The sequence below is a fragment of the Micropterus salmoides genome, unplaced genomic scaffold (assembly GCF_014851395.1).
Source record: "Micropterus salmoides isolate LMB-PRFRI ecotype aquatic unplaced genomic scaffold, ASM1485139v1 Ms_hic_scaffold_11, whole genome shotgun sequence".
NCBI lineage: Eukaryota > Metazoa > Chordata > Actinopteri > Centrarchiformes > Centrarchidae > Micropterus > Micropterus salmoides.
The window spans coordinates 5948868-5971777 of record NW_024040152.1 but is presented as its reverse complement, the minus strand read 5'-3'; the positions used below and the strand labels follow the sequence as shown (position 1 = coordinate 5971777).

Below are 22910 nucleotides of genomic sequence, written 5' to 3'. Positions count from 1 at the left end.
CAATGAAGGAAATTGCTGGCTCTTTAGCTGCTAAATGATCCACTTTGTTCGCTAGCTAGATGCTATCTGTCTGCCGTTTGGTGCTGGGCAGGTAAAAATATAGATTAGTGTAGCTTTTAAAGGAAGACTATGTAACTCTTACAAGAGTAAATAAAAAGTTAAATTCACAATAATTAAAAATAAGTATAAAGTATTAATTGCTGAATCAATTGCTGACAATACAGTCAGGGGTTTGACGAGATAACTCGTAGTGTATGTTAGCTAATGTTAACTGACTTTACATATATGTTGTTGTGTACCTAACATTACTGACTCAGTTTGCAGACTTTATGATTCTTCTCCACTTGTGCTACTGTTACACTACCTCTTTGCGATTTACCAGCATCTCATTTCTCAGCATCTCTTACAGTGGCTGGTGTTCAGCAAATGTTACATGGGCTAAGATCTAAGCCCATGTAACATTTGCTGAACACCAGCCACTGTAATTTTTTTAACAAGACAAACTAGCAGCTCTATGTTCTTGTATTTGTGCTCAGTGATGTTTTGAGGTAAATGCTAAAGTCAGAACTGTTTAGTAGGTATAATGTTAACCATGTTCACCATGTTAGTTTATAGCATGTTAGCATGCTAATATTTGCTTAATCGCACTAAACACAATGTGCAGTTGAAGCTGAAGTGAAGTGATTAATTCTGGTATTGGTAAAGGTATCTGGTCGTAAATCAAAGTATTGGTCAAATTAAATCTTCGACCCAATGATAGTGCTAGATGAAAAGTTGAGGGATGACCCTAACGGGGACCGCAATGTGTGTACCAAATATCATGGAAATGCATCCAATTGTAGTCAGGGAAAGTTGGTGGGCTTCATTGTCTGGGGATCATGAATGTCTGTACAAAATTTCATGGCATGGAGATATTTTAATCTCATCAAAAGTGGTTTGGACATATTGAAAGACAGACCTGCATTGCTGTCCTTATATCAGATACACATTGTTGGCTTTATAATAAAGTTTTTGGTGGACAAGAGCAGCAGAAAAAGATTTTAATAAGAGAGAAAGAAAGAAAATGACACAAATCATGGGCCATATGTAACTTATGTGGAAATGATTAACTGATATATTTACTTTATTTAATATTTGAGTCTGGTGGCATCAAGATGGGAAACTAACAGCAACTACAACCACAGTTACTGCAGATAGAATGGCAGAGTATTTACCACAAGACAAGTCTATACTCTAAACTTTTGTAAATTGCTCGCATAACTCGGGACCCATTACTTATTACCATCAGTGGCTGACAGACAAAAAAGCTTTTTTCTGGGGTGATGTTTGCTCAGGATTACTCCTTGCTCTCTGTCTAAATGACAGATCCTCATATAGGTTGAGGTTAAGCATTAAAAACCTTCACTATATTGATACATGAGTCTCAGGACTATCTTTGATCTGGGCTGGATATGAGAATATTATCATACATCAAGATAAAAGGATTGATGATAAGGGAGAGAATACAGAGGAGGTGATTTGGCCTCTTTTTTTAATGCAATAATTGCCCATAAAACATCTAACGTCTGGGTTTAGCCCTTGAACCAAATACATTGAAGACCAATATCTGAATAATTGATAAACAAATTATACATCTGACACTGAAATTTTGTAAGTGTAACTGAAACTAAAGATGGTTTATTGAACTCACAATTTAACGCTGTAGAGAAGATTCATGCTTATAACACCATTTAAACTTTCACAAAAACTTTTTTAAAAGATTTGTTTAGGGTCTTTTTGCCTTCAATTATGAAGACGGAGACAGAAAATGTGGGAGAGAGAGAAGGGATGACATGCAACAAAGTAAAGACTGGAGTAAAGACTTGGTGGTGTGCATGCTCTACTAGGTGAGCTAACCGGTTAATCTTGTTCACAATAACTATTTGTGGCCATTAATAGGAGCACTGTTCTCAGCTACAAAGCGGCATCAACACATAAAGAGCAGAGATTGTAAAAACTATTTGATTCATATCATCACAAAGGACATCATGACAATTTATATTACGAAGAAACCTGATTTTCTTAAATTGCACAACATTTTGCTGAACTACTTTTGTTAAAACTGTTTTGACATGTTTTCCTTTTTCACAATGAAATAGGTTTAAAAATGAGTATTTTTAGTTCCATTAAAAGAAAATATTATATATTGTGATTTTAATATTGGCACATTGTCTGTTTGAGAAAGAAACACTGAGACATTACTACCACTGAGGTGCCCTTGAACAAGGCATTTAACCTCCAAATGAACCAGTGAAGCTGCTCAGTGCTTTAAATGGGTGTGGTGAGCAGCTTTCATGTGTGTATGTGTGTGACTGTGTGACTTTGAACAGGGCATTGATGCAAAAATATAAACCTAAAAGGCTCTCAAAGAAAAAACTGCTTGCTCCTGGAATGTGGTATTTTCAGGAGTTAACTTCATTTTTCTATAAATTTTACATCAACTGACAACTTTTCCTTTTTCACTGTAAGCCTGGATTTAAACTGCATCAAATGTATCTCTCAGATAACATCCTGCTGAGAGAATCCCTTAATCACATTCTTTGCAGAGTCTTATTCTTCCTCACACATGCTGCCAAATCCTCCATCTGCATGCGCGCGCACACACACACTATAATGTCAGTTTTCAGCTGAGCTTGGGCGACCCAACCTTGCTTATCCCTGTATTAGATTCACGTAATGGCACTGGGACAAAGGTAATTCTTCATCTTCCGCTTCTTCCACTCGCCTTTCATCTCCCTCTTCATTCTTCCTCCCTCCCAAACTCACTGAAAAGGATGTATCTGGTTCCGAACACGTGCACCGGAAAAACACAGCCCCGCCGGCCACCTGAGCACAGACGGGAATGGCTCCAATCAGCCGATCCAAAGAGACCGACACCAACCCCAATCCGTCTCTGGGGCTTGATCCAGCACCGGACAGCAAGTTCCGCCCTTTAAAACCGGCTGATGAAGGACTTGGAGCAAGTTTAAAGGAGGATGGACGGTTTGGATCACGGTGGAACATGAAAATAGATAATGCACTGTGCTTTGCCACCCCCTTCCACTGTCAACAGCTAAACACTGGGAATAGATATATACACACATGATGATCCAGGAAACGCGTATATATGAAGCCATGTGTAGGTGATTTGTCAGCCTGGGTGTCTGCTCTGGATGAAATTAATAGGTGATGGGCATGAAATATAAGCACATAAAAGGATAGACACAATATCATAAACACCTGTACAATCTCACATGATCCAATACAAATCCCTGAGACGTGAAGCTTATAATGTTAATCTGTGTTAGAGAAGTGTTGATTAAACTCTATCCTTACTTTGGAGGCCCGAAATTGGTGCTGCTTCACAAAATTATTATATTATATTACATTATATGTTGTTCCCCAATGTCCAGAACATAGTAGCAGGAACAACGACATGAACCCCTTTCAGTCAAGGGTGTAGGTTTGTTTTTCAGAATTACATCAGAGGTTCTGTAACAATAAAATAAAAATATACTGCATTTATATCAATTTCAATACTGATTGACTACTTTGCATTTCCATCTTCATCTCCAGGAGAACTGCATAATAATTGGCTGATGGTCAATTCTAGCACATTTCTAGGAGTGGTTTTAGAGGTTTCTAAGGACTTTGTGACACATTTATTTGCTGTGACTTTGGGTCGCCATCGGTCAATTGTACTTGCAGTGAATCAAAGACAACTAAAGCTGCTGTCCTTCACAAAAAGGAGCCTGCTGCTAACTTTTCAAAACCACATTTTCTTTTAAGGCCTACACATATTGGATTCTCCTGATGACAACCAAAAACATTTTAAGCCACACAAAGGCAGTATTTGTTGCAGAGCTGTTATATTCATTGCTTCCCAAACCAAATGACACAATACACCCTGTAGCTGTTTGTTCTTGCTGCAACCATCCTAACTTGCCAGTAGCTTGTGATCACTTTCTTGTTGTAAACACAGATTTGCTTAAAACTTGTAGTCACAAAGCTTATATTTGTGACATTCATTGTTCTTCTTCTTTTTAAAGAAAGTTTGCTTGAGTCAGTGGTTACGTGGCTTGCTCAAGGGAAACCCAACAGTTGTTGAGGTAAAGGAGAGCACTTCACATGTGGAACCTCTATGTGGTCTGTGCTGTCTGACTGAATATCTCAGATTGTCACTCAGTCACTGTTTTGCATGTGGATACTGGTTTCCATTGTCTATTAGAAATAATTACACTAATTAAATGGAGGATGTTTGCAACATGGACATTTGATGTGCCCAAAAAAGATTAACAGTGAAAGGCAGGGATATGAACTATGGTGGAGCATGGCAGCTTGTCAAATCTGACTCAGCAGAAGTGGTAGGAGAATGAAAACGAAGAGTGTGAGGAGGGGGTAGGACTCATCACTAAGCACTCAATTAATCAAGCAAACTCCCACAATACAGAAAATATGACTGCCATCTGCTCTCCTGCACGCTGGGGAGTGAGAGGTGGAGGTCGGGGATGGAGGGAAAAAATGAGGAGGAGGAAAGTTGTAGAGAGTGGATGTCCCAGACAAGCTCCATTAGGGGTCTGACCGCAGATGGCAGGTCCCACCACCGGGCCACCCAAGTGGAACGCACATTGAGTTTGGGGGGGGACTGAAGGTACAAAGACGGGGAGGAAAATAAAAATGGTAAACTCATGGGGATCTACAGTTATGCTGTCATCAACATAACCACCATTTTAGCTGTGACTGTCACACACTTACCATGTCCAGACCTCCAACAGCCTTCTGGAGGGCATCAGCCAGTGAAACTGCTTGTGCAGATCCACCTGTGATAACACAGGCCGACTGCGAAAGAGTCTCTGACAGAAAAAGACGTGACTGGTTAAAAACACTTGTGATAATTGCCTTCTGCATTAATTTGCATGAACACAAACTGCCAAAACTTTACATTACAATTATTTTAACAGTTAGTCAGGTGCCATCAGTAGAGGTCCATTGTTATTTTTCTCAATACCTTTTATCCAAATTTTTAACTTGATAGATCGATGTTTGATGCTGAAATGCACCTTTGGAGTAGTAAGTAACATCTGCTTCAAAGTTTATACAGGCTTGTACATTTGACATTTTTATGAAGGAACCAGATATTTTCTAACACAGTTGTTTTGTATTGATGATTTAACTGGGAGAGATCAATGCCGAAGCAAGCTGTAGACGTGCTCCAACTGTTACGTCACATTGTCTATAGGACAAATGAATGGGACCTGCATTTACTTATCTCCTACTTCACTATAGTATGCTAAGTTCCAAACTTGATGGTTTGGCCAACTTGTACTAGGTGAAACATCAACTCATAACAGCCACTGCTGCAAATATGGCTGCCTCACTTAAAGTCATATATTGAGAAATCACTTCGTAAGTGTTCACACAAACACACACTTCCAACCAGGATACACAAGGCTATGTGTAGGCCTGCAAGTACGTGTGCGCACACAGAAACACAAACACACCAACTGAAATAGTCAGCAGTTTCTCATAATGACAGATGTGACAACTTTCTTCCACGTCTTCTCTAAAAAACACACAATGAATTCATTCACATCAGAGGCTCTGGGAATAATCACTGTGCACCTTATGTCATCATCAAACAGGTAATTGTTGGTCCAGGTGTCGGCGGGTTGAAATATAGGGCTGTGTTTATTTCCATTTCTCTGATGGTGATAGTCTCCCTTGTCCTGACATGCTCTCCGTAGTATTCACAGACTGCTTAGAGAAGTCCTGTTCCAACTAAGCTGAACAATGCTACAAAGAATTTCTCTACAGTACAGTGAGGGGAGGTTCAACTCTAACTCTGAACTACCACACAAAAAAGACACAAAAACTCTTACACCACTAATTCATTTAACCTGTCTGAGAAGACCTCCTGCCTTCACACTTCCGTGTATTCATGTCTACATGGAGACTTCATGTGTGTAGTGTATAAAGAAAGTAACTCACCTTTAATAATGGACTCTGCAGCAGCTAAATCCCGTTTGTAGGTTACCTGATGGACAAAAAAAATCTTGGAATTAAAGGATCAGTTCAACCAAATTAGCCAAAACAACATTTTTATATATATATATGTTTCTGGCCATGCAGATAGTTTTAGTTTAATATGCCAAGATTTTGGGAAATCGGTCCATGAAAAATACACTGAAGGTGGATGGAATTTCATTTGAGCAAAGTTGAGTTACCAGAAACCAGTCACTCTAGACCAGTGGTCGGCAATGGGCAGCCCACAGGCCAGAATTCGCCCGCCAGCAATAATATCTGGCCAGATTGCTTTGATAGCAGAAAAATAAAAAATAAATACATTGATAGCGGCTGGTGCTGAAATGACGGCTACAGTTACTCACATACTCACTTTCTCCTCAGTTATTGTGCCTCCAAAATAAAAGCCCAGGAACGTTTTTGTAGCAAGACTTTATGTCGAGTTTATTGAGAGCTTTTACTTTGAAAAGTTCTGAAGGACATTCCAAAGAGTCTCTGGCTTGCTTGACATACCTCTGAAAAAGCCGTCAGTAAATGTGTGATGACATTCCCCTGAATTCCTCAAGGAAATGGAAATAAGTGTCCATAGGTTTATGAATGTGGATCAAACTCAGGGACACGCACACACACTGCATTATTATGAAAATGTGCTGAAGTGTCCATATAATCAATTTGTTTAACAAGGGAGAAAAAAATATCCACAGTATGTTGGGCCTCGATCATACAACCCTCCCAACGGGGGTCCCTCACACTACTGACGGAGCTAAACGTGCATGAGTATTCAAGAATTTTAAATAATTTGACTATGTTCTGGCCTGCCATGTGACGTCTTGAAAAAAATTTGGCCCAATGCCAGACTTATTTGCCATGGAATACATCTATAGTAAAAAAAATAAAAAGGAAATAATAAAAAAAGCAATCTGCTACACAAAAGTACAGTACATTTTTATTACAGAATTTCTCTAATATTAGCTTCTTTTTTTTTGAAATACTGTATATTTTTGCCTCCTTTTCCTAAATTGAGTTCCTCTTATATTGTTACTGATGCCAAATAACTCTATGGTCTGTGGAAAGTACTTTCTCATGGCCCAGAAACTATTTCAGATAAGTTTGCAGTGCTGATGATGCTCGTAGCATGTTTGTGTCACTTGTGTCTGAAATACAGCCGTGGCTCATACAGGAGTGCATAAAGGAGATTTGTACTTCACAGGCACCACAAACAAAATTCTGTCCATGTCCATTATATTGGTGTGGAGACAGAAATCTCACAACCTCAGCCCATAAAACAAAAACTGTCTCCATGAACTAGAAAAATATGTCTTTTTGTAATTTGGGTGAACTACCTGTTAAAGGCAATAAGTTACATGATCTCATAGAGGGTTAAGTACAGAACATTTACATTTAAACTAATTTCAACATGCTAATCCTGGATGTCACGTTCAATATATTAGTGCTTCCTCTTTTTCCAGCACCCCTCACTTTCAATTCATGAGATTTGTTTGTGCCCATTTCATAAATCAGCAGCGAGCGTACATCTGTGCTAGCCAAAATGTTACTGAATCCACAATCCCCAAAAACCAAACCAGGCCCCTGGCGAGCTCACCTTCCACAGTGTTGGCGGACCCTGGATGAGCTTGGCATTGGTGCCACAGTACTGCAGAGCCAGATGGAGACACTCGGTGCCAAACTCAAAGTCTGACTCACTGCACTGCAGAGGGGACACAACAGAGAGGAGACGCTGTGGACAATTGTTGACAACAAAATATTTCCATTTACACTGTTATTTACACCAGTCGCTGCAACCAACTCTAAAAAAATTGTATACATACTTGGAAATTTCGTTAGGTTGGACAGTCCATCACATAATAATAAAACACTTATCAAAACAACAAAGTGCTTCACAGAGACACAGAGAGAAAGATGAAATGAAAACCAAGTAAATGAAAACCAAGAAAAAGTGTTTTTAGAACTTTAAAAAAAAAAAAAAAAGACACTGACTCAGACAGACTAATATCCTTGAGCAGGTTATTTCAGAGCCTCGTGGATCTGACAGGAAAGATCTGTCCCCTTTTTCAGCCTGGACTAACAAATAGACAGAAGACCCCTACCAGAAGATTTCAAACTAAGCAAAGGTTCATAATATATATTAAGGTCCTAAATATAATCTGCAGCTAGTTCATTAAGCCTTACAATTAATCGGATCAATCCTACAAAGAGCCTAAAACTTGCTTTTGGTTAAAAGCCTAGAAGCTGAGTTCTGTACACTCTGCAGTCATACAGACTGTGCAACTTAAAATAGATATTTCCTTTACTTGGCAACTTCAATGGGATGCTAACAGCTCATGGTTATCTGCCAATAAGATTTTGGTCTGAAGGAGCTGCAAGGGAAAATCTCCACAATGGAAAGGGTTCATCCTCTGGAGACCATGAATATGCTCAGTAAATCTCACATCAGTCTGCAATTTGAGGTTTGACATGTGTTGTGTAAATGTGGTAAATTTTGGACTTACGCATTGGAGTAAAAGGGGTCTCTAAATGACCAACAAACGTTGTAGGACCAACAACCTTCACAAAACATTTTTATTGTAATCAAGACAGTCATTTCCAAGGGATGATTAAAATTCAGGAGGTCACAAAATTCATAAGGAATCATCCTCTGTGGATCATGACTTTCCAAACCGAATTTCATGGCAGTTTGGCCAATGGTTGGTGAGATATCTTGCTCTGTGCCAAAGCCTTCAGTGGACCAACCAACAACCAACATTGGCTTAGGCCCATCTCCAAGGGGCCAAAAATCAGACTTGAAGTATGCTTAGAAAGATCTAGTTAGTGCACCTGCAGTTAAGAATTGCCTCACATTGTTATTTTCAGAAGAGTTCCGGCTAAGACAAATTGCAATTTCACCTGCTATGTACTCTCAGATTTCCCGCTCTTCTTTTGTCCAGACATTACTAAGTTCTTTTGGTTCTGAGTAACACCTTGTCATCCTTGAGATATGAAACTTTCTGCACATACCTGTATTTCACCTAAATATCTGAAGCCTTTTATAAACTGTCTTTAACGTGAACAGAGCTGGAAGAACAGAAGAGAAAAAGGTTCATAACATGATGCTGCCATCACCACATTTTTCAGAAAACACTTCAGAGGATACTGTTTTCTTTGGCTGATTGGTTTTGGCTGTTGGCCCTGTAACACTAATATCTCTTATCTCTAAGAACTTTGGTTTTATCAGGCCTTTTCCCACATTTTTCTGCAAGACGTGATGGGCTTGATGACAAAACATTATCTTAGGTGGTGATGGCGAGTACAGTTGCTCCATGTTTACTTCATTTAAAAATTGTTCATCTGGGTGGAGCTACATGATCTATTTCAGGATCCTGTAGTGGTTCCCTGCTTCCTCTGGAGTCCACCTCTAAATCTAAATGCTTAAACAACAGCAGAAATGTATGTGTTGGATGATGGAAAAAATCAGCATACAGTATAAAGTTATTTACACATAATTTTATCTTAAATGTTTAAGCAGTAACTAATAAAATGGTTTTGTCCTTTACTGCCTCTTTTCCACCGACATTGTTTGTTCCAGTACTTTATTTTCCCTCGTTTTGTTCCAAGGCTCATTAGTAGGTAAAAACATGTGGTCCTAGTAAAATTCATTACATGGAAATGCTACACATGCAAATTTGATGCTTTTAATCGACAAAAGATAGATTACCTGTTACACAATAACATGCGTGACTCTGGCTGCAAATGAGGGGAAGGGAAGAGGTGCAGGTCGGTCATAATCAGCTGAATGTCGATTTGGGAAGGAAAAATCAACATCAGTAAATAATTTTAATTACGATTAGTTATACTTTATAGTACCAGTGAACATAGTTTTGGTCTTTGATCACAGCCCGAGAAGCTCAGTTCGCGTAGATCACATTAAAGTTTGGATTGAGGCGATGAGGAGGACTACAAAGACTAATCTATGCTACCTGAGATTATACCTGGGTAATATTTTATCAAGCTATAAAAGAGAGGGGTCTTTTATTCCAGGGACCCTGGAACTGAAGAGAGAAATTACAGCAGAAATACGCTCTCTGTCTTGAGGTAATTTTACCTTTAGCATTTTCTCCCAGTACAAAAGCTTTCATAGGGGACTGGATAAAGTGTCTCCCCCTTTGTCTTTTCTGCCCTAAGTTCTTCTCTTCTCAATGGATGTCAAGCTACAAATGTGCAGCTCACACAGATTTTTCATGAGTATGTCCTACAGTCCTAACCTGACACTTTTCCTATCTTTTGAAAGGCTGAAGAGGAGAACAACAGGAGGAGAGAGGGGGACACCCTCTAAATCAACCCCAACCTTCTCTTTCTCCAGCGACCTCCAAAATTTGTCTTAATTTTCGCAACTTGACTGGCCTTGACACTGCAGCATAAATGTGAGCTCATTTTCTGAAAAGGCCAACGCCAAAGCCAACAGGGCTCTCAAAGCAATCTGAAGATCCGTATGTGCCAGCATTAAAAATAACTGCAGACAAATGGGGCTCCAATTGGAGGCATACTTTAGCTCTTAGCTAACGTTTGCTGCGCCCTTCAAAAACGTGGCTATCGGAAGAACAATCTAATGGAGTCAAGGTTGAAATAGCAAACTATTTTTTTAAAGACATTAAAAATAAATAAGGTCAACTTCTGCAACTCAAGTTTCACATTAAGTTGGCTTGGATAAGCCTGCCAAGTCCTAGCAATAAGCCTCAATCAACACATTTACGGCTACATCAGGGGAGAAATTCTTTCCATTTTTCAGGTACACATATTAAAACGCACTCAACTGCTGAGACTATTAACCCGACTCCACCTAAATGTGGCATGTAATTTCTCTCACCATTTTTCCAACTCAGCCTTTGTTCACTTTTATTCCACAGACTAATCTGCTGCAGTGTGGCAGAATATTTTAAAATGTCATTTCTTTCCCAGACGTAGCAGAGGCCAAGTGAAAATGATAGCACCCACGCCACAAGCTCTTAAGAGTGAAACCCTGCAGGTTCTGGCACATCAGCTGAACAATGAAGGAGTGTAAAGGCCTGTTATGATGTATGAGAATCATAAAGTCCATTGTCATCTAAGTGGTGTAATTCTTGGAGCATAAATCTCAACCTGTCATTTCATAAGATTTGAGAGTTTTTTATGCAATTATTTTACACCAGGAGTATGCGGCACATGCCTGAAGGACTTGATTTGTTCATCCTGTGATATTATGAGTTATTTTCACAAATGTAGCTGCTGAAATCACACTTTTGATTGCATGTGCTCTGCACGAACCCTGGATTGCTGCTTGACCTCTTCATTTGCACAGAATGATCTCATAACTAGTGACAGACCTATAGATAGATTTATGTATCATTTAGTTTCTTTGCTTTATCATTTGTTCCCCCTCTCTCTAGCTTGTTTCTGTCACTTTTATTTAATATGTTCTTATTTTAAATATCTGTGGATATTAAACTTTCCAGCCATAATTTCAACTAGCACGAGTGGGATGAGAGAGAGAGACAGAGATCATGCCTACATCAAAGCAGCCAGGATTTTTAAAACCCACAAGCAGATTGCTTTTTACAATGTGCTTCACTGTGCACATCGCTCACATTTGAGGAAACAGGACAAAGACTGGACTACTCTAATTTACAGGCTGTCACAAAGAGATGACTGCCACAGGAGGGTGAAGCTGTAGTGAAACTTATTACTTTTCAAATACAGAAACGTAGCCCTCCCCCGCAGCCAATGACCTCTTAGTCTCCTTCTGGCTACAGTCACAGTGAGCGTAACGTTGCAGGTTTTACGCTTCTTTGCTCACTGATTAACAGAATTCACAAAACATCACTTGCTGGGACTGCAGCCATACATTTTCCACACGATAAATATCCCACCAAAGACGTTCACAGATGATGCCGTCCTTGTGTTTCTTTTCATCATGAATGGACTGATCGTTGTTTTAAATCCATAACACCCTCCAGGGTCATTATCACCCTCGTACACACATTAACAACATAGGACCGTCCACTTGTGTGTTAAAGGTAAATTAAAGAACACACTCTACCCTCTGATAGGCTTGATATATGACATCGTATGTGAATCCCTGAGGCATCTCGCTGGCTCTGTACTTGGCTCGCTCCAGAGAATGATCCAGGTAGCCCTCTGATGTGGTGGCTATCACTGTGGAAACAAGAGGTCGGATGGCTCCTGCTGCCTGGATGAAAAAAACAGTTTTAGTTTTTAGTATTTATAGGGTCAAATTTGTCACAAGGCTTCTCTCAAAAAGAAGCAAACCATGAAATAATCTTGTGAAATCATGTACCAAGATTTTAGCATTCTTTAAAAAAATACTGATATTTCGGTGCTTGGGGGTGAAATGATAGTCAGTTCACAGTTTGATTATAAATAGATACAGTTTGATGTCCTCAGTTAAACTATGAAAGTAGAAAATTCTTAGCAGACACAGCCAGCATAAAATGTGGTGAAGGTGTATCAAATCAATTTGAAAATTAATCAATTTGACCAAAAGTTTGCGGTGATCATAAACTGTTTAACTAGACAAATGTTCAATACCGAGATATGAACAGGAAGGAAAACTTTGGGAGGAAAATCTGAGAACTGGAGTTCCTGGTAAGCTCTGAAATCAGTCTGTCACATTTAGAGTTGCTGTTTGTTGACACAGCAAATATCTGTACTTGCAAATTAACTGACTACATGTAGTAAGGTACATGCCTACACTACTTTTCACTTGCATGCCCACTGTAGATGAAAATGATCAAATGCTGGTATGAGCTCTAAAATCTGCAGCGTATTTCGGCTTTCATATAATCAAGACTAAAAATCATGATTTAGAACTTATCGTGCAACATAATCATGCTGTTTCAATCTGGAAATAAGTTTGAGTGAAAAAAAATAAATAAATTGGTATAGCTGATCAGCCACAAGTGCACATTTCAAAGAGAGAATATTTCCTTCATAATACTTTGAGTCAGCAGCCATATTACACAGTTACAATACATCCATCTTCAGCACAGCTGGAGCACGCACTGCTTGCACTTCCTCCCTTTTAAATAATCAACATTTCTGAGAGAATATTTTCATCTCACTTTAACATGATTGAAGGCAGTTTCCAGGAGTAGAGCGTGTGCGAGAAAAATGTCTCGCAAATGAAAGGAAAGCAAACATGTGTTCTGCGTGTTACACATGCTGTTAAAATGAAAATTAATCTGCTGCTTTTCAGCGGAGACAGGCTTTCTGCCACGAGCGTGGACACTGGCAAGATAATGAAGACCAGACCGCCTGCTGCGAAAGTTCATCGCAAAGCACACACGCTCAGTTCATCGCAAAGCACACACCATAAATGTCGGCCTTGTGTCAGGGAGCGCTTGCTTTTTTCATAACCTGTGTGACCTGCATTCAACAAAGTCTTCTCTCAGCTGCTGAGTCTCTGCCATGAATCATTATGAGACTAATCTGCAAGGGTGTTCGTCACAGCAGCCGTGATTTTGGCCCTATGTTTTCCATCTATCACTGGGGAAATAAACGCTACCACCAGGAGCGATGGACCGGTCAATCTGACAAACAGTTTATCATAAGATGGAAAGGGGCAAGTTTAAGGTGTGATCACAAGAAGTTTTTGTCTTCTTTGGTCTGAATCCCACTGGAAAACTTGACTTTGTTGTATCTTGGTTTATTTATGTTCACACTGCACGGTGAATAATAAACCACATTTTGGTTTTGGTAACCTGTCATCCCACCAGGTAAAAGGTTTGATTCCAGCCGCTGTAAATTGCCGCTAACCATGATGGATTTGTGTACAGCTATAATGGAACTTTCTGGTTTTCAGCTAAAAATCACATGAAGAAATGAAGTATGAGCTACAGTCTAGGTCTAATTAGCTGTACTACGCTTTCCAAGCAAGAGGAACAACTGGCATTTTGGGGTTGTTTCCTCTATTTGTAGAGGGATTACGATTCTCTTTGTTCTTTTGGAAATAGACACATCCTGCCTCTACGTGCTACTGGAAAAACTGACAATCCATTGAGCTTCAAGTCATATTTACAATTTGGAGCTTTACAGATAATTTAAATTCTTTTAATTTCCAAGTTGCAACATTTTCTGACTTTGAACTGTTTTCCTCTTGGCAGAATGATCATTTGCAGTGAGCAAAAGGCCATTTTCCACTGATTCCTGTCGGTTGTACTTTGTTGCAAAATAATTATTTTTATATCCTCCAGATATCTGCAAGGTTTCCAGGTTGGACACAGTTTAACATCACAGTCACAACTTGACAAGTGGGAAATCTGGGCTTCTAATGAGCGTGTGTTTTAGTACTGAAACTTTCAAAACTCCAGTCCAAAAACAGTCACAAATGTCCATTTCCCAGGATTTACTGACATTTTTTTTTTGTCTACGACTACAAATAATCATTATTTTCATTAGCTATTAATCTGCCAATTATATATCTTAATACATTTTTTGGTCAATAAAAGACCCAAAAATAGTGAAATATATCCATTCCAGTTTCCTGGAGTCCAAGGCGATGTCTTCAAATGCCTTGTTTTGTTTGAGGGCAGTCAAAACACAAATTTAAATTCAGTTTAATATTATATAAGACTAGAACTGCGATGATTTGTTGATTAATGGATCAGTTGATAGACAGAATTGTCAACTATTTTGAAAGTCAATTAACCTTCTGAGGCCCTTTTAAAGCAAAAATGCCAAACATCTGACAGTTCTAGCTCATTAAATGTGAAGATTTTCTGCTTTTACTTGTTTAATATTATATTTTGGGGTTTAAAACTGTTGACCAGACAAATTAGATATTTGAGTATGTCACCTTGGACTCAGTGAAACTAGGACAGACATTTTTCACCTTTTCTTGTATGTTTTATAGACTAGATCAATAGAAAAACAAATTGTTATTTGCAGCCTATAGCAGCACCATTACTGCTGCTACGGTGGGGATAAATACTCTTATTGAAAACAGCACTGCACTGCCTTATTTGTGGATCTATCCAAGGTGTTTGATTCAGTGGACCATGAATTGCTGCTGAACAAACTTAGGAATGTTGGTTTCTGTTAAATGGTTTAAAAATTATTTTGTAGATCGGACTTGTGCATGCAGAGGGCCACAAATTTGATTTTCTTGAGAAAGGGGTACCCCAGGGTTCCATTTTGGGACCTATTCTGTTCTATGTTGTATTTCTGTAGGGCTGCTACATCGGCCAGGTCTCTCTTGTTAAAGAGATTTTTGATCTCAGTGGGACTTCCTGGTAAAAAAATAAATAAATATCAGACAACAGTGCAGCAAATCCTCGCAACTGAGGACTAGAGAATATTTGGCGTTTTTGATTGAAAGATATCAGAGTAGTTTAATTTAAAATTTAAGCCAATTAATTTAGCAAATATTCTAATGATATGATTAATTACCACAGTTCAAATAAGCTAATTTAAAAAACACATTTGCTGCAGATGAAAAAAAGCAGCAGATATAACATGTTGGAAGGATTTCACCTTGCTAAAGACTAAGTTCCTATCCCTCCAAATACCATAGTGTTTTAGTTAAAACAGCTTTATCTTACTGACCCCCTGATCTTTGGCAGCCATGGCTATCTTGTAGAGAAAGTCCTCCTCCACGAAAGGCCGCACTGCATCGTGGATGATGACCACCTTTGGTCTGTCCGCCACCGGCCTCTCCTCCTTCCCCTCGCCCAGAGCCAGGACTCCGTTACATATCGACCTGTGACGAGTCGAGCCGCCTGGCACCACTCGAACCTTCCTGTGCTGGAAGCGCTGGATGATATCCGTCATCAGGTCTATGTTTTCTTTGGCAACAACGACTACAATGCTCTGGATCCATGACACCCTGCAAGAATACACCAGTCGCTCAGCAACCTCTGTTTTGTCAGGTGAGAAGTCAAAAAAAACAGAGAAGATAGGAAGAGCATAACACTGACCCAGAGCTTCTTACATTTAGGAATCAGGATTGCAACTAATCTATTGATTATTTTTTGCTAGAAGATCTGAACAAAGTCGACAAATCCTTGTTTTAAGTTCCCAGAGCCCATGGTGACTATTTCAAATAGTTTGTATTGAAATAAATTACAAGATCACATTCCCCTAATTATGAGTAGACAAGACTTGGATTATTGATCTGACTGTTCACTGACACTGGTGACCTATGACCCCCCTCTCCATAATCATGGGGGCCACACAGGCAGTATCTCCCTCTGCTGTCTAGTCCCAGGATGTTGCTGCATTCATTTCCTGACAACACATAAACACTGACAACAAAGAGGAGACACATCTGATTATAAACACCGGTTGTTATTGCATCGTTGTAATGAAGGTCAGGCAGTGATCCCAACTCAGTGTAAACATCCACCTTCTCTTCACAGTTACGGAGCCTAAAATCTGAATAAAATTACAGTCTGTCCTCCATTGGTGGTAGAAATGCTCAAATCCTTTGCCAATACCTAAATGTGATATACTGCATTCAAAATTTAGGAAAAAGTAAGTAAGTAAGCTTGCTTTTCATAGAACCTCACAGAACCAGAGCTACAAGGTGCATTAGTGGTGCACCTACTAGTAAACAGGTATAAGCAAGTATAAAAGGTTCCGTTCACCAACATTGCAAAAAACTATTTTCTCATTTACCTCCAGTCACATCTTGACATGAAGATAGTTTTTGCTCAACATTTAAGATATTTATGCTTGAGATTTCTGCATTCATCTGCAGATGGGCGATATGAAAATACATACTCCAAGACGATGATGTAAATGACCGCTTAGCATTTTCCACACCTTCGCAGGTTCATATGCACAGTACAGGTCAAAGTAGTTTCCTGTACTTAAAGCAGGAAAGTAGCAATACCACAGTGTAGAATTACTGTGTTACAAGTCTTCCATTCAGATTTTGACTTCCTTAAAAGTACAAAAGTACCAAAAGTAAAAGTGCTCATTATGCAGAATGGCCCATTTCAGAATAATGTATATTATATTGGATTGTTGATGCAATGTTGAAGCTGTTAATTATGGGGCTCATTTGAATTACTTAATATACTTTATTAAACCTGGGTATCCATAAAGTTTTATCTAAATTTATAATTTCACATAATCATTGTGTGATGTGTTGATTATATTTTGTATTATTAATCTGAATCTGTAAGTAACTAGTAACTAATGATATTAGATAAATGTAGTGGTGTAAAAAGTACAACAGGTATCTTTAAATTTTACTTGAATACAGTACTTGAATAAATCTCTGGAACAGCTACAATATTTCTTTCTAATAAAGTAGTGCAGTAAAGGTGGAAATTTTCCTAAAATGAAATCACTCATGTGAGTTATGGGTTTAGTAACACCTGTGTAATCTGCAATCAAAATAAAATGTTTAAATGTGTGAGCAGCCTGCGGGGACAGACGAGGACCGTTAGAGGAAGTCCAGATTGAGTGAGGCTTGTTTCAATCTCCTGCTGTCACTCTACCTGTAAAGTTACCTGGATATGCTCACAAATTACGTATCCTTTCCTATTTAAATCTCTTCCTACCTCTCGAAAGCCTGGATAGTGTAGCTTATAAGCGGCCGACCCAGAAACGAGCAGAACTGTTTAGGTGTCTGGAGTCCGGTTCTCTCACCGGTGCCACCGGCAGGAAGAACGACAGACACCGGGAAGTCCACGCTGCGCTCCGCCGTCTGGTGGTCGCTCTTCCCGGCCTCGTGGGTTGGGAAAATCCCTGGATGAGTGGGCCTGCCCGGGTCACAGTTATCACTCTGCGTGTTAATGCGGTTAACCTCCATCAGTTCGCGGTTGAGAGGTCACGGCAGGTCATTCCCAAAAACTGTTCATTCCCAGCGAAATGGGCGGGGTGGGAAGAAGAAGCACTGTCGACGGAGATTTGGGAAAACAGCGCTGTTGAGGTAGAACAGTTAAACGGCGAACTTCCTGCGAATGATTTCAAAATAAAATCCCTAGTTGTTTTTTTTAACCTAACCACAAATTAGCTTACTCATTAGTCTGTAACCTTAACTACACTGATTTTAAATATCTTAGTTCTGTAGTGGCGAAAAACGTTTTACACTTTACTTAAAATAACACCACAATCAAAATGATCCATAACAACTAACTTAATTGTCCCCAAGTGTCGATTTCACAGGTAGTCTAAGTATCAATAGCAATATTATTGCAATTTAAATGTGGCACAAGTGGTGCCTGATAGTTTTTCATTTCTTCTGTTCTTTAAAATAAATCTTTACGTGCAAAGTAATAGAAACTACAGTTGTCAGATAAATAATGGAGTAAAAAGTAGAAGTGAATGTGAAAATTAATTTCTGACCTTGTAAATGCTTGAAAACAGCAGTCTGACAAAAAAAACAGTACACCCTGGGTTAAGTTTTTTTTTGCAAGAATAGCATGTGTTATGTTTGAAAATGAAATGTAGTTGGGGGAAATAGGAAAACTCTAAAAATGGCAATATTTACGCCTAAGAAAAGTACCAGTTCCTATAAGATGGATAATGTAATATTTCTATGGCGTTCTGCCTGCCAAAAATCCACTAAAACATAAAACTTGTACTGAACAACATGGTAGAAAATGTCAGCAGTAATTGGATTGATTTATTAAATCTTTCAATTTACAATAAGCAGAGAAAACACATTTTAACTTGTGTTTTCATCTATTTTAATAAAATTGAGTTTGTTTTAGTTTGTTTTCAACCTAATGTCTTTTATAGCAATGGAGATTGTGGTAATTTTGTAAAAAGTGAGACATTTTCTTCCACATTACATCTATTTAGCTTCACAATACTATTTATTCTAGGTAAATTTCATCAATCGCCAAGTCTTAGCTAACATTCCAACTTCAATATTGGGATATTTAAGTTTTTTCTTTCCTGTAGATCATGGTAAAGTGTAGCATCATGGTAAAGTGTAGCGTCAAACATGATGAAGTCTCCACAGACAATACATGTGATAAAAAGTGATATTTATTTCATATAAAGTTATTACAAGACTGGTTGATGACAAAGTTTTGTAAGTTTTCACCCACATGCTGATGTCACTTAAGCAAAACCTATCATATTATATGTTGCCACAGAAAATATATTACATCATACATCATAAATCTTGCATAGTCAAATTTTATACACATGGCCATACTTCAAAAGGCAAGTTAGATATATGTACAAGTATGTACACAGGTTTTTGTTTAGATGTTTGGTATTGTTTACTGGTGTTGTTGCCTAAACAGTTGACTGTAGCTCTCCATATGCACATATAATGAATATAGGAATGCATGCACATGGCTACATCTGGGACAATGTGGGTTGGCCCCGTGCTTCAGAAAACTCTGCAGACTGTACATCTCAGTTCTGTTCACATTATCTTTAACCACATGGATTAAAATGTCAAGAAAAGTCCATAGCATGCCCTTTGGAGTTCTCCATTATAGTGAGGAACCAGCTTCACCTAAATCAGGTCCCAGTCACATTGAGAGATAGTCCACGACTGCACGACTGTCGCTGGGCATTGTGTCTCAATGTCACAGAGACAAAACTCCTGTAGTTTTGTGTGGATTCAGAGTCTGCATGCTCTCAGGGTTCAGTCTCGTGCCAGTTCTCACTCAGCCGGTTCTTCCCCAGCCTCCTCTTGCTCTTGGACTTGTGCTTGTGCAGGAGCTGCGGTGGTGACAGAGACGGCACCTCGAACTTGTTGCCCGATTCGTTGTGCTGCCTCGAGTACCTCTTGCACTTGCAGGAGGTGACCACGGTGATTTTGTATGTTCTCGTGCTGCCATCTAGGCACTGCAGCTGGATGCGCTGGGTACGGGTCTTGTCGTTGACACATCGCCAGTCCTGGTTGCTGCTCCGGCGACCCCAAATCTTCCTGCTATAGGCTCCACCAATCCAGTTCTGAAGCATCTGAGCTGGGAGACACTCGCCAGTGCACACCAGCTCCTTGATAGGGTTGATGCTGGTGCAGTGGCCATCTGAGATATACTTAGTGGACCTCAGCTCTCTGCACCCGATTTGACTTCGTTCTGTGGAAAGACACAATGACAATTGTAAGAAAGAAGAATCTGGCAGTGTAGTAAATCATGTTAGATAAGGCACGAACTACTTCTTTTCATTATCAATCCCAAGGTGACGTCCTTAAATGTCTTGTATTCATAAATATTCAGTTAACTATCATATATGAAAAAGAAAAGCAGCAAATCCCCACATCTGAAAAGCTGAACTAAGAGAATGTTTGGTATTTTTGCTTTTAAAAATGACTAAATCAACTATCAGATTATTAAAATAGATGCCGATTCATTTTTTGCAGATACACTAATCGATTAGTCGACTTGCTGCTGCAGCTAAAATTAAGATTTAGTATTCTGAGATTTGAATTAAAATGTCCTTTTCAGCACCAATTGAGATGACAAAATGACACATCACAGTAACTCAGCATCTTCATTTCATCACGATATTGAAAGGTTATTACATTATAATATTGGATTACTGCCCAGCCCTTTATCCTGTACATTATCTTGATTATGATTATCCCTTTGTAGCCTCTGGCAAGTCACAGAAAGGGAAGGAGCACAATAACATACTGACCTCTATCCATCAAACAGTTGTGGAATTACAACATGTGCAAAGGAAAAACTCTTTATCAGTGTGGCAGGGATTTAACTCAAGGATTACCTCTGAGCAGCAGCTCCGACTGCAGTATATTTCTGCTGCGGGCTACAAACACTGTCCCCCAGCACTCCCCTCTACCACTGTAACCCAAGCTCAGGTCCATTCACACAACTCCATACACCTCAGTGACAATGCCTTCCCCACACCCCTCTGCACCTCTCTGTGACAGTGTTTGATGAATGAACAGGGGTGAGGCTCTGTCTTTCTCTCTTACTCCCCCACCCTCCCTCTCTCCCTCCCTCCCTCCCTCCCTCTCTCCCTCCCTCCCTCTCTCCCTCCCTCTCCCCCTCCCTCTCCCCCTCCCTCTCCTTCACGGTCGGCTGCTGGGAGAGCTCAGAACCATGATCTGAGGCTTCCTGTTCACGGGAGAACACCTCCATTAAGCTGCCCTGACACCCGGTCGACTACTCGGCCCATCTCATCCCTGCCTGGAGGACAGCCAGCCAGGTGTATGTTACACTGAGTGTTGCCTAAACTCACAGTGTTGACGGGCAGGGAAACAGTCTCTGCTGGGAGTCTACAGCCGCTGAGCCACAGTGTGATCTCAGTGAGGGTATTATTGTGGTCTATAGTAACTTGTAGACTCATTAATACGTTTATAGTGACCTTAAAGTGATAATACTTCACATCTATTTGCTGTTCTGTAACTGCAGGATTGATGATGATATTTTAAGTGTTTTTGATGACACAAGTCATCTACAATCTCTTTAAAGAATGTGCAGGTGATGGGATTAAGTGCATGATTAAAAGGTCCCACATTTGGCTCTTTGAAATGTTGATGTTAAAAACAAAGACAGAGGAAATTTGATTCTTAAACGTGCATGCACAATTCAATGCAGAAGAAAAAAGAAATTTAATAGTGTTTAAAAGTGCTTGGGGAACTGTATGTTCTGCTAGTTCTGTTTTCTCATCTGTTCCTCCTGCACCTTGGGCTACATAAACTAATAAAAAATAAGGTATAGGACCACAGTGATCCACAGCCAAATCCTATAAAGACAGTAATCAAATATCATGACTGTTTAATGGCACGCAATAGACTATAAAACTAACGTCAGAAAATAAAAGGAAATAGACTAATATAAAATACAAAGCTTCTAGTAGTAACAGAACATTTTCCTAAAAAGTAGATTTACGTACAAAGTCTAGAGTAGACCTACCACCCACACACATTATAGTCCCAGAACAAGTACTATAGGAGCGTTATGAGAAACCCTGACAGCATCCTCCTGTCCTCCGCAGGAAGAAGCTTCCTCACTCACCGCCTCTGTCGTGCGCCGCGCTGCCCGCTCCTCTGCCGCCGTTCCGTGCGCGGTTCAGGGTCACGTTGCTCTGGACCTCCGGCACCTGCGCGCTCACATGCGAGAACAGAAGCTCCGTGGCGTCGTTCTTGAGGGCTTGGCAACTCCTCAGCATGATGCAAAGTACGACCAAGGAATGGCACGACTCGTACGCGCTCAGGTGCATGGTTGCTCCTGTGAGATGGGGAGCGTCTAAGTCCGACTGAAAGAATACTTCTGGTGTATTGACTACATGTCAGAACCCCTGGTTTTATACAGCTGGCCCGCCTCTCGCTTTGGCAGCTAACTCAGGTGCATCTCTCTTGCGAGGCTCTGATTGGTCGCTACGAATGCAGGCTCCTAAAATAACCCCACCCACTGCTTTTATTTTGAAGAGTTTAAAATGTGATCCTGGTGAGGATGCATCCTATGATGATGATGATGATGATGATGGGATTAGATGCCTAAATCATTAGCACATTGACACGTGATTTTGTTTGGTTTGGTTCATTAACAACATTGTAATGTATTTATAAAATACAACACATCCCTGATGTATTCACAGTCCACTAACCTTCATCAAGATGAAGACAGCCATTCAATATTTGATATTAAGAAATAATAGAAAACAGTAACTTAAAAGTAGAAGATTTGAGCAATCAATACAATTTTTCAGGAGGCTACCTCATAATTCCTACTCACTTCATCATCATCCACTGCAGATTAATTCTGCTTAAATGTGTTATTGTAATGTTACTGTAACAAAACTAAAATAAACTAGCATTAAACAGTTGGCTGGTAGAAAGAAGCCTTTTTTCCAAAGTCCTGAATCCTCATTAGATCCCAATTCAACTTTATTTTATTATTTAACCCAATATAGATTTTCATCTATATCGGGTTGTC

General features: G+C 39.6%; 2 protein-coding genes across 4 annotated transcripts in view; both read right to left on the bottom strand.

Annotated features, from left to right (window-relative positions):
• crppa (CDP-L-ribitol pyrophosphorylase A) overlaps window positions 1-18000 on the bottom strand; it is a 47659-nt gene extending 29659 nt beyond the window's left edge. Inside the window, exons 1-6 of one of the 2 annotated variants that reach the window (XM_038710579.1) lie at window positions 17598-18000; window positions 15634-15913; window positions 12110-12259; window positions 7643-7747; window positions 6007-6052; window positions 4774-4871 (exon numbers count right to left, since the gene is read on the bottom strand). In XM_038710579.1, the coding sequence (XP_038566507.1) occupies window positions 4774-4871; window positions 6007-6052; window positions 7643-7747; window positions 12110-12259; window positions 15634-15913; window positions 17598-17848 (930 nt within the window). In that variant the 5' untranslated portion in view covers window positions 17849-18000. The remainder of the gene's footprint in view (window positions 1-4773; window positions 4872-6006; window positions 6053-7642; window positions 7748-12109; window positions 12260-15633; window positions 15914-17597) is intronic. The other variant, XM_038710577.1, reaches the window with a different exon arrangement.
• Window positions 18001-19014: 1014 nt separating this feature from the next.
• sostdc1a (sclerostin domain containing 1a) lies at window positions 19015-22261 on the bottom strand. Of its 2 annotated transcripts, none has more exons than XM_038710575.1 (2): window positions 21990-22261; window positions 19015-20084 (listed from the first exon to the last, which is right to left on the bottom strand). In XM_038710575.1, exons 1-2 carry the CDS (start codon window positions 22192-22194, stop codon window positions 19639-19641), a joined length of 651 nt encoding a protein of 216 aa, XP_038566503.1. In that variant the 5' UTR covers window positions 22195-22261; the 3' UTR covers window positions 19015-19638. The 2 variants fall into 2 exon arrangements, with proteins under 2 accessions (XP_038566503.1, XP_038566504.1); XM_038710576.1 differs by lacking the exon at window positions 21990-22261 and adding an exon at window positions 20734-20894.
• Window positions 22262-22910: the final 649 nt, after the last annotated feature.